The following is a 12378-nucleotide window of genomic DNA, read 5'->3' on the forward strand; positions in this document are numbered from 1 at the left end:
TACATGCATACACACATATATGCATACATATATACATGCATGTACACACACTCATACATGCATTCATGCATACATACATACATACATACATACATACATACATACATACATACATACATACATACATAAGAGTATGTGTTCCAAGTAAATGCAGCGATTTTAATAAGTTGACTTCCTTCTGATTTGTATTGTAAATAATTTATTAGTTGCCCGTTTTCTCGGATGCGTAAAGGAACAGAAGAGGGCAAGAGGGATGGAGGACAAATGTACAATGGGCCTCGTGTATAAAGGAAAGTGAATATCAAATCAATAGTTACTCTATAAACCTTAATAACAAGGCCTGAAATTTGGGCGGAGGGGACTATTCGATTACATCGACACCAGTGTTTTACTGGTACTTAATTTATCAACCTCGAAAGAATGAAAGCAAAGTCAACAGATGAAATGTAGCTAAATATTTTGCCCAGCATGCAAATGGTTCTGCCTAGGGGACAAACAAGGACAGACAAAGGGTTTAAGTCGTTTACATCAACACCAGTGCGTAACTGGTACTTATTTAATCGACCTCGGCGGAATTTGAATTCAGAACGTAAGGGCAGACGAAATACCGCTAAGCATTTCGCCCGGCGTGCTAACGATTCTGCCAGCTCGCCGCCCTATTGTTAATATATATATATATATATATATATATATACATACATACATGCACATGCATATATTCATACACACATACATAGATGCATACAACAAGGGAGAATGCTGGGGTTTAGATAATTCTGTAAAATAAAATGTATCAATATTAGTCGTATATTTTTTCTGGCTTTCAAGAATATAAAAAGTGACGATAAGAGCTATATTTCAGATACTCACCAACACATGTTTTGTTAGCGACCATGTCCACTATATGAATCAAATTGTTAAAATCTCTCGCGTTGAATACATGAGAACTATCCGGATCTGTTGCAATTTCGTTTAATTCTTTGCGACTAATTGAAGAGCCGATCCCAATGGAAATCAATGTGATATTGCTATTTCTTGCAGCTGCAGCTTCTAATTTGGTATCGTCAGGCAATGTCGATTCCCCGTCGGTTATTATAACACCAATTTTTGGTACGTTAGTACGAGCACCGTTGGCATGGGTGAACATGTGATAATGCATAAAGTTAATAGCCTGATCTGTGTAGGTATTACCAACTTTGTAGCGTATTTTTGAGATGGCTTTCTTAATGGCACCTTTGTTATTAAATTTGTTCAGGTGAAATTCCAGATGGGGACGGCTGTTGTAACTCATAGCACCGATTTGTATATGTTTTGGACCAATTTCGAATTTGTCTACGAGTTTCTCAACAAAATCAAGCATCTTATGGAAGTTTTTGTAACCGACACTTGCAGAGGAATCCATAACAAAGACAATATCAGCCGTAGCGTAACATTCTGGGAAACAAATGAAACAAAAATATTTAAAACATAGTGAAATTAATGACTAATTATATATTTATAACTTATAACAAACAATATATCTTGAGAAAGTTTCGAGAACGGAAAAAAAAACACATTGTAAACATATTAGAAAAGTGGTATATATAATATGTATGATAACCCATTCTGCTTAAGGTACAAGACCTTGAAATTTTTGGGGAGAGATATAGCCGATTACATCGACCCCAGTACTTGACTGGTACTTAATTTATCAACTCTGAAAGGTTGAAAGCAAAGTCGACCTCGGCAGAATTATGTAGACTAATAGAAGTAATTTTTTTCTGTTATCCAAGCTATTTTAGAAAACACTTGCCCAAGTTATCCAAAACGACGTGGATGCGAAGCGAATTTTTTAATCGCACAAGTATGTATGCATGTATGTATGTATGGATGGATGGATGGATGGATGGATGGATGGATGGATGGATGGATGGATGCATACATATATATTCATTCATATATAAATATATATATATATATATATATATATATATGTATATGTATATGTATGCATATAAACAAGTGTTTTCTAAAATAGCTTGGATAGCAAAACAAATTACTTCTATTATTCTACATAATTCTGCCGAGGTCGACTTTGCCTTACATCCTTTCGGAGTTGATAAATTAAGTACCAGTCAAGTACTGGGGTTGATGTAATCGACTATATCTCTCCCCCAAAATTTCAAGGTCTTGTACCTTAAGTATAATGGGTTATTATATATAATTGAGTGATTCTACACGATTATGATCAAATAGCATAGTGTATTCGATACTTTTCGATAAATTTCTGACGCTTAGTATATCATAATTCCTTTATTAAAGTTAATACTTATAAACACACAAATCCAACGTTAATACCTATTTAATTTCATCATATTTTTGCAGAAAACAAGAATTATATCAAAATTCCGTGAAAGCGTGTTCATAATTAATAGAGGACAGTAACTATTTGTCCTTGAAAGATAATGTGGATATATTTCACAGTTCATAGAGAATCATTACATTCTGTTTAAGAAAGTTTTCTCAAATGTTGTTTATGCCTACAGATTATTGATAAAATAGATATACGTATTAAAAATACTTGACCTCGATATATCGAGTCTGGTTAAAGTCCACAAAGTATATTTTAATCTTTCGACAGATAATAATGAAGTGCTTGAGGGTTTTTTTCTTATTAGATAACATGGGAAAAATGGATAATTAATATATACTTTACTCGCTTAATTAGGCTTGAGATAGGGTTAAGTTTGCGCAATTGATACGATTGAAGTTCAATTTGAAGTCATAAAGACTGACATTAAGCTATGGGAAAACGCCGACTGAACGATACACTTCTGGGGAAGAAACATTCACCAAGGATATTTTTACTGTTGATTGTGGTGTGAACCGACATGAGTGTTGAATGGAAGTCAGCATGCGATTCAGAGCAGAAAGATTCGAGAAGGTAGAGGTTGTTGCAATAATCTCAGGGAAGAGAGAAATATAAAGTAGACATAATGAACGTTATGTCTGGTAATTGTAGTATCTTGGACTCTTAATGATTGCATATTAACCGGACGATTGTATATATACATATGTTTAAGCGAATTTGTGTGCGACTAGTTCTCTTGTGTAGTACATTCTTGTGCATGAGAACCTACTGTAGAAGAAAGTTTGTAAAGTACCAGACTAGTCATTATTCATTCATTTATGTGGCGGCCAGTGTCACCATAGAAAATGAAACAAGATCCAAACAAACTGGAAGGTCAATACTGGTTCAATTCCTCTCGTTGGAATTGTTTCATTTCACTTATGCTAATAATTCTTTTCGGAGAGCAGAAGTATAAATCTTGATATCTCTACTTTCTTAAATTACATATCGTTTATGCTTATTCAAAATTTACCAATTGTTATGTATTTTCATACATTCTATACAATTTGAAGAATGAATAAGTATGTAACCTAGATGCGTACGGAGGAGAGCAAAACAGTGTATATCATATATTTTTGTTTATTTCTGTAAAGAGATTGATTTGCAAAATTGAAGATTCACGTAAGAATTAACGGCTATTCACACCTTCTTAATGCTTCAAATACTTTTATAAATGTTCAACTATTGCCCATTCTAAAACTGTCAAAACCAAATATAAAAAAAATTAAAAACATTTGACTGCAAACATCAGATATGAATTCACGTGATTGCACTACATAATTCCGGAAATTTAAATACAAATCTGTTCAACTCACCTGACGCAGTTCCGTTCTCATGAGGAGCAACTGGAAAATTAAATATGGATAATATGAGTTTATCATAAATACTACGGAAAGTCAAAAAAATAGTTACGCTAGAATCATATATTTTATAGCAACATTCTAGGATTAGAACAATGATACATCCTGAATGGCAAGTTTTATGTATTATATTTGTTACGTTCAAGTAGGTCAGATTTGGCGAAAATATGAAGTACGATAGGTTTTCAATGTCATATGATAGAGGCACATACTTTTCGTGTTTGAAATGTATGTGAAAGAATTTCATAAACTATTGAACACTTTTGTAAATTGTTTTGTGAGAACTCAATTGCGGATTTGTTATCAAATAATGAATGAAGTTAAAACTAAGGAAATGTAATTCTAATAGTTTAGATTTATTTCATATGGGACATTCCCACGATAACATATATCTGTTTTGCAATACGTCATTGTCAAAATGAGGATATAGCTTAGCGACTGTCAATACATAACTGCAAATAAGTGACCTTCAATATGCGAGTGTCATCAGAATATTGTCAACAAAATTTCAATAAATGACTAACAATTGATCGATATCAGCAAGTGGATATCAATAAATAAATATCAATAAGTGATTCTGAACAAAATAGTGTCCATGAGTGGCTATTATTAAAATGATGTCAATAAAAGATTCAAAATAAATGGAAGTGGAGAGACAAGTTACTGAAGAGATTGCAAGAGTGCAATGAAATGATTTAACAAAAAACTATATACTGTTTATAAATTAAGTAAGGACTGAACCAGTGCGTGTGTTTATTACCGGCATAATGCCTCTCCCAAGGTTTAATTGTATTTCTTTCAACACACGTATCCACATCAAGAATCTTGCACACGAAATACACATACGAAAAATAAAAGCCAGTTAAATGTTAACGAATATTAAAAAATATGGTAAGACCTAAAAATGGGACTCTAACGCAAGAAAAAGCTTATGGTTGGAAAAAACAGTAAATCCAAGAAAGATGGAATGTGTATGTTATGTATTTGTGTACCTAGTTGAGAGTAAGTGCATAAGAGTTGTTAGTACGTCATACAAATATCTGAAGGGTTAGTAATTCGTATCTCTTCATCACTAATGCATAATATAAACGGCTAAAATTCTGAAGACACTTAGCTGCAAATATGTATGCAGGAAAAGCTCATGGTTTTAAGCATTGGCAGCACTGTAAATGTGACGACTATTTTGCAAGATTGCATGAGTTCACCTTGTCATGTATTGATTGTTTCGTGTATTTAAATGATATCTGTCAGGCAAATTTACACAAGATGAACATCATTAAGGAGTTTATCAGCGATTCTCATAGGAACCGATATATATAAACAAACACTAAAACACACATACACACACACACAAATATATGCATACATCAATACATGCATACATGATCGTTATTATTGCATATTTAAAATAATCATAGGTGTTATTACCGTTACAAGAAGACTTCGATAATCTTGAGGCAATAGAGTGTAGGACAGCAAAGTCTTCAACTCTAAATTCGAAATCACTTTTTGGTGAGCTGGAAATATGCTTCAGTAGGTTTGTATTTATATCTCCAATGCCAATGGTAAATAATAAAATGCCGTTGTTCTTTATCTTCTGTGCTTCACTCTGAACGTTGATCGGTCCATTCGACTGACCGTCTGTAATCAATATAGCAATGCGTGTAACGTTTGGTCGAAGTCCATTACTAAATGTCATACTTTGTGAGAACAGCCTTTCCAATCCCTCACCGGCATGAGTGCTACCGCCGTGATACCGGATTTTATTGATGGCAGCAAGTAGAGAAGAAGAATCATTATAACTATCCAATGCAAATTCAGTCCTACTGGCACTGTCGAACGAATCAATACCTGTCAAAAAATGGAACATAATATAATGTAACAAGAATACTTTATTACCTTGTATATTAACTTGGAAGTGAAGTTATATTTTTAAGTGTTCTGCAGATGATACAGTTCAGAAACAGAGAATTATGAGTTAAGATTTCATAACGTATTACTAGTCTGAATATCTATCTATCTATCTATCTATCTAACTATATATCACTCTCTCTCTCTCTCTCTCTCTCTCTCTCTCTCTATATATATATATATATATATCTATATATACATATACATTTATATACATATACTTATATAGACATAGACACTACATAGATAGATAGATAGCTATTCTTTATATATATATTTACATATATGCTCAAACATACATTCATACATACATATATGTAAGTATATATACATATGTGTGTATATATATAAACATATATACCCATACATACATTCATATAGACATAGATAGACAGATACATACATAGTCAGACAGACAGTCAGACAGACAGTCAGACAGACCGACAGACACACAGACAGACAGATATATAGATAGAAAGATAGATATACATTCTTTATATATGTGAGTCTTTACATATATGTTCAAATATACATACATGCATGCATGCATGCATGCATACATACATACATACATACATACATAAATACATAGAATTATATATATATATATATCATTTGTGAATAATATTCACATATTTAAATATTTTATAGCTTTATAATGGAACATCATCGAGAACGGATAGCTAGCCAACTGGCTCATCAGTGACCAATCGATTTTGAAATTTGTTCCCCTTCAACGATAACGAAACATCCCATCTGATTTATAGCATTCATCTTAATTGATATTGAATCCTTTCACATAGTATTATCTAAAATTACTTTATATCAGCATATATGTATAATTTTTATTATCTTCCTAATTACAAGTAAATCGATTGCATTCCTGAATCACAAATTAATTTCATGGCTCTTTTTGCAGAATGAGTTCATGGCTTTAGAATTGAACACTAATTAAATTCATGATTATCAAAAGGTACAGCTGAGATCAGTGTCGAAATAGATATCTCAAAACTATAATAATAATAATAATAATAATAATAATAATAATAATAATAATAATAATAATAATAATAATAATAATAATAATAACAATAATAACAATAATAATAATAATAATAATAATAATAATAATAATAATAATAATAATAATAATAATAATAATAATAAATAGTTCTGATGCAGTACCAAGAAGTGGCTCTCTTGGCTTCTGATCTCATGTGCATTGTTTCGTTTTGGTAAACAAGATTCGACACTGATCTCCGCTACTGCAAATATTCTGCTCAATACCACAGATTTGCTTGTCAGTTGCTTGACCATAACCAGTTGAGTATGTCACTTAGTCGCTAACAATATGTACATCTCTGATCACGAACAGAAGTAGCAGAGAGCAACATATCCATGTGTTGAGAGGAATTCTTTGGGATTTGGATAATTCACCTTTAGAAACATGGGTATTTTGTTCAACATCCTTAAACAACCCTTACTCAGGGACCTTGGGAGCGGGATGGGTTACTCGATCCGAAGAAAATTGTAATTGGGCACCACCTGCAAGGTCATGCACTGTTTATCTTGATATGAGATCACTATGTCACGCACGTATGGTTGTGATGCATGTGCCTGGTGTACTCTTATCAGACGCGTAGTCATGATGGGTATACTGGGCTTCGTATATTTTACCCCATTGTCACTTTGATGGCATGCCCTGCTCTCTCACTCAATAATAATAATAATAATAATAATAATAATAATAATAATAATAATAAGAAGAAGAAGAAGAAGAAGAAGAAGAAGAAGAAGAAGAAGAAGAAGAAGAAGAAGAAGAAGAAGAAGAAGAAGAAGAAGAAGAAGAAGAAGAAGAAGAAGAAGAAGAAGAAATGATTATATTGTGTTCATCTCTCTGGTGATATAGCAATGCAATTATGGTCAAGAAGCTGAATTTCGGAATATCAACAAAAAACAAAAGTAAAGTTTAATAATATTAATTACCTATTTGTACTTGATCAGGGCCGATGGCAAAGGTATTACTGATGGTTGTCACAAAATTTAGAACTTTCTGGAAATTACTTTTACCGATGCTGGCAGAGGAATCCAGGACAAATACAATATCAGCTTGCGCTGGACATTCTAACCGAGGAATAAAAACAGGTATTAATTTTTTAATACATGAAGACATTGTTGTGTGGTTGAGAAATTTCTATTTCAACTACGTTGACTTGAGTTCCGTCCCGCTGAGCAAAATCTTGAGCAAGTTTGTTATATTTTAGTCCCCGGCTTTGTATGGATTTGGTAAACGGAAACTGAAAGAAACTTGCCGTATGTTTGTGTGTGTTCCTATGTGTGTGTGTGTGCGTGCGTGCGTGCGTGCAAGTGTGTATGCCTTTGTGTTTTCACTTGTCCTCCACCATCGCTTGACAACCAGTGTTGGTTTGTTTACGTTTCCGGGTTCGGCAAATAATCAATAGAATAAGTACCATGCTTAAAATTTCAGTACTGGGGTCGATTTGTTCGACCGAACCTTTCGAGGCAGTGCCCCTGCATGGCTGCAGTTCAATGAGTGAAACTAGCACAAAAGGGTAAAATGAAAGGTATTCGATGAGTGGCGACGGAGATGACGAAGATAATCACTAATAGATTTGCAGTTTCTAAATTCGAGAGTTCTTCAGTTAGAAGTCTACGGAGTTACACTTCTTGGTATTGATAACGAACACAACTGGAGAAGTAATGGTCACTGATTTATGCACACGGCCAGCAAATTTGAAAGAAAAGCTTTAGTCAATACAATCGATCATGCTACTTGGCTAGTACAGTATTTCATCAACCCTGGATGGATGAAAGCCTTGACGGAATTTGAGCTCAAAAAGTAAAGAATCGTAACCAAAAAATACTAAACGTTTTTCTGGCGTTCTAACGATTCTGCCGATCAGCCGCCGTAACACAGCTCAGATAATTCAACCGACCTCGGCGAAATTTGAATTCAGAACGTAAAGACGAATGAAATGCCTCTAGGTAGTTTGTACGGCATACTAACGATTTTGTCAGTTCACTGTCTTAATACAGCTCAAGAAATAATGACAACACTATTTATAAATAATTCTAATTCAATCTCCAAGGTTTCCAACTGTTAAATATCTCGTCCGCTTTCAAATTCATTTAATATAGGTCGAATATCTAAACAGAAAATATTTTCCCACAAAAATATTTTGAGAAGAAAATCTCAATCAATCATTTTTAATGTTGTTTAATTAAAATTTAATCAAATAAGTACATTGATATAATAGATTTTCATAAGTTGCTTCACAATAGTCCTACTAAGATACAACATATTTAATATAATTTGATTGTTAAAAATTTCTCATAACGGAAATTTAATTGCTGTTTCCAGCACTAATCATATTAATCTCTAGCATTCTTATCAAAACCGGATACAACTATTATTTACACCCCCGACAAATAATTACAGCTACCTCGTCAAAGTTAAAAGAAATGACTCATTGTAAGACATTCAAAGCATTTTCTAAGAACTTATTTATACATATTATACAAGGGCTTACTTTATTAGAATTAGAATTTGCAGCATTCATTTAGTTTACAGACTTCTCTCAAACAATAAGCTCAGACGCAGTGCGTACCTCTAGCTTTGGGGCATTACACGTTGAGAGATAAATGTCCACTTGTACAGGGCACCGGTCTATTTATAAATATCAGTTCACAATATTTTAGTACCTTCTCTGAGACGATCTGATACTGATCACAAAGTTTACTGCATTACAGCGAAACTCCAGTGGAAACTTTCTAGTGCAAGTAGTTCAAATTTTATTCATTCAGCTATTTTACATTTACTCTCTCCTTAATTATTAGCGATAATAAACCCACTCTTACTATCCAGTTATAATGTCAGTAGTCTTATAATTCTTTCAGTTTTAAATATCAGACGTAAACAGTGTCTCCGTCGAGACAAGAATACATTAGCATACAAGCGAAATAACTGAGAATCTAATTGTTTATGCACTGTGAATTAAAATAGTATCTGCATATTTTCAACTGAACTTCTGCGGAAATATATTCCACAAAAGTAGTACCACAGTAAAATGAAAAAACCTCGAAACACGCAAAACATGATGTGAATGATCTAATAAGATGGTTTTGTATAACTAAGATAATCAAATAGAAAATAAAATGGAGAAAAATGAAAACAATCATTGTTCAGCGACAAACACAATAATTATGAAAGTTCTACTTACTCTCGATAACTACAGGTGACTCTGTAGTATTTTTCTGTGCTGTGAATAGAATGGTTAATTAGTTAATTTCCTTACAAGATAATTATCTTCATAAACCTGTAAGCTTTATAAAAATCAAATTCAATAGCGTCATATATTAATTTTTGTAATCTACATTCTCCATATTGTGAAGTAAAAAAATTATTGCCGGTTTCATAACAGAAAATAAAGTTCGCTGCCAATATAGTTCTTTTGTTTTACACGAGATCAGTATATTTTACTCTAAAACTAATGAAGGTCAATGCGTAGCAAAATACAATATATAATTTTCTATTTGTCATTAGGAGAAAACCTGCGTTTGATTGAAAATTTCACTAATATTTACATAAGCAATTATTCCTTGCGTATGGTTGTGAGCCCTGGGTCACTTACTAGAACCAGAAATGCCACTCTACATCTACCCTTCGCGAGCAATTTTTGATAATATCTGGATGTAAATATCGCAATGATTATTTCGGAAAATAATGCTCTTTTTTCTTCAGTTCTGATGGAACTGAATTGCATGAAAGACACTCAGATAAGGACCAACATATTTTGGGGAAACTTAGGAAATGAGCTACTACTTCCACACCCTATCTAATTAGTTTACCTGATTTATAACGAGAGTAAAAAGATTCACTCGTAGCTTAACGTTTATAATTCTTTCTTTGATTAAGGAACATATTTTTAGATTTTACAATTGAGTGACATGTATAAAAACCAGTGAATCTAATCAATGCACCTTATTTATCTTTCTACGTTTGTCATATCTTAACTCCTCACAGACTGTCTGATCTCCTTTTTGTCGTACCTCACTATTTCATTTTATCTCTATACTCTTTTCGTATTCGGATTCTGTACCAATGAAATATTGAGGAAGTTGCCGAAGAAAAGAAAATATAAGCAGAGCAGAAAAACAAACTCTATTTCAGATTCACGCTTTTGTTATTCGTAAACCAGCCTGATACAATTCATCTTGGCAATAGATACCAATCGAAAATCACAGATACGAATTGTAAATGAAATAGATCAAACATGAATTGAATTTTCCTCAAATACTACTCACAGTACACAATAAGAATAGATAAATGTAAAACATAAATCGAAAAATAAAACATATAGGCGCAGGTGTGGTTGTGTGGTAAGAAGCTTACTTCTCAACCACGTGGTTGCAGATTCAGTCCCACTGCGTGGCACCTTCGGCCAGTGCCTTCTACTATAGCCACGGGCTGGGCAAAGCCTTGTGAGTAGATTTCGTAGACGGAAACTGAAAGAAGCCCATCGTATATATGTGAGTGTGTGTGTGTGTGTGTCTACACCGCTTGACAACCGGTGTTGATATGTATATTTCCCCGTAACTTAGAAGTTCTGCAAAAAAATTTGATAGAGTAAATATCGGGCTTAAAAATATGTAATGATTTCGATACATTCATCTATAAATTATTCAAGGCGGTGCCCCAGCATGACTACAGTCTGATGACTGAAACAAGTAAGAGATAAAAGATAAAAAGATACTAAATCAAAAGCCAGAAATTCTATATTTACTAACCTTCACAAGCTCGGAATGCCACAGCCTTCTTTATGTTGTTCAAAGCCTCAAAGTTATTGACCAAAAATACGTGCTCTTTAGCTGTTGCTGATGCAATCTGCTCCAGTTCTGTCGGATAAACTTTGTTACCGATTCCAATAGAGAATACGATAACGCCGTCTTTCTTGAGAGCAGCAGCTTCTTGAGCTGTCGTAACAGGAACGTTTGAACGTCCATCAGTAATGACAATTGCGATTTTAGGTACGTTGGAACGGGCACCGTTTTGAGGGAGAAAACTAGTTGTACGTATGTAATGAATCGCTTCACCAGTATTTGTTGAACCGCCTTTGTATGGTATTTTTCTGATTTCCTCCAATATTTTTGACATATTGTAATATTTGTTCATATGAAAGCGCAGCTTTGCGTGATCTGCAAATGTTACAAGACCCACATGAACGGAGTCTTTACCGACTTCGAAACTTTTCGTGATGGCATCGACAAATCTTAGCATTCGTTGGAAGTTAACAGCCCCGACACTACTTGATCCATCGAGTGCAAACACAACATCTGCTACAGAGTAGTTGCATTCTGAAGTTAAAATAAAACTCGTAATTAAATGTATGTTATTTTTTTAATGAGTATTTATTTATACATTAAATATATTTTTTATCAACAAGTTATCTTGATTTGCATATAATGTGTCGTACACATGACACATTACATTGCATATTTATACAAGACAAGTCAGCTTATAGGTGAAGATTATGTAAGATATCTAATGTATTCGAGGCGTTGGTCATATTTGCTCTGCAGAGTTTCACCGAGGTTTAAATGTATCATTGAAAGTGAAAACTCTCACAAGGATTTTGAAAAAAAGTAAATTTATATTTTCACAAAGCCGTCCGGAATCTCGTCGTATATATATATATA

At 33.4% G+C, this 12378-nt stretch overlaps 1 protein-coding gene across 1 annotated transcript in view; it reads right to left on the reverse strand.

Annotated features, from left to right (window-relative positions):
• Nucleotides 1-12378, reverse strand: part of LOC106875429 (uncharacterized) — a 165297-nt gene that overhangs the window by 111513 nt on the left and 41406 nt on the right. The window contains exons 10-15 of the mRNA XM_052967659.1: nt 11470-12036; nt 9903-9941; nt 7648-7785; nt 5179-5601; nt 3706-3735; nt 871-1434 (exon numbers count right to left, since the gene is read on the reverse strand). Of these exons, the coding sequence (XP_052823619.1) occupies nt 871-1434; nt 3706-3735; nt 5179-5601; nt 7648-7785; nt 9903-9941; nt 11470-12036 (1761 nt within the window). The remainder of the gene's footprint in view (nt 1-870; nt 1435-3705; nt 3736-5178; nt 5602-7647; nt 7786-9902; nt 9942-11469; nt 12037-12378) is intronic.

This window comes from Octopus bimaculoides, chromosome 4 (genome assembly GCF_001194135.2).
Source record: "Octopus bimaculoides isolate UCB-OBI-ISO-001 chromosome 4, ASM119413v2, whole genome shotgun sequence".
Lineage (NCBI taxonomy): Eukaryota > Metazoa > Mollusca > Cephalopoda > Octopoda > Octopodidae > Octopus > Octopus bimaculoides.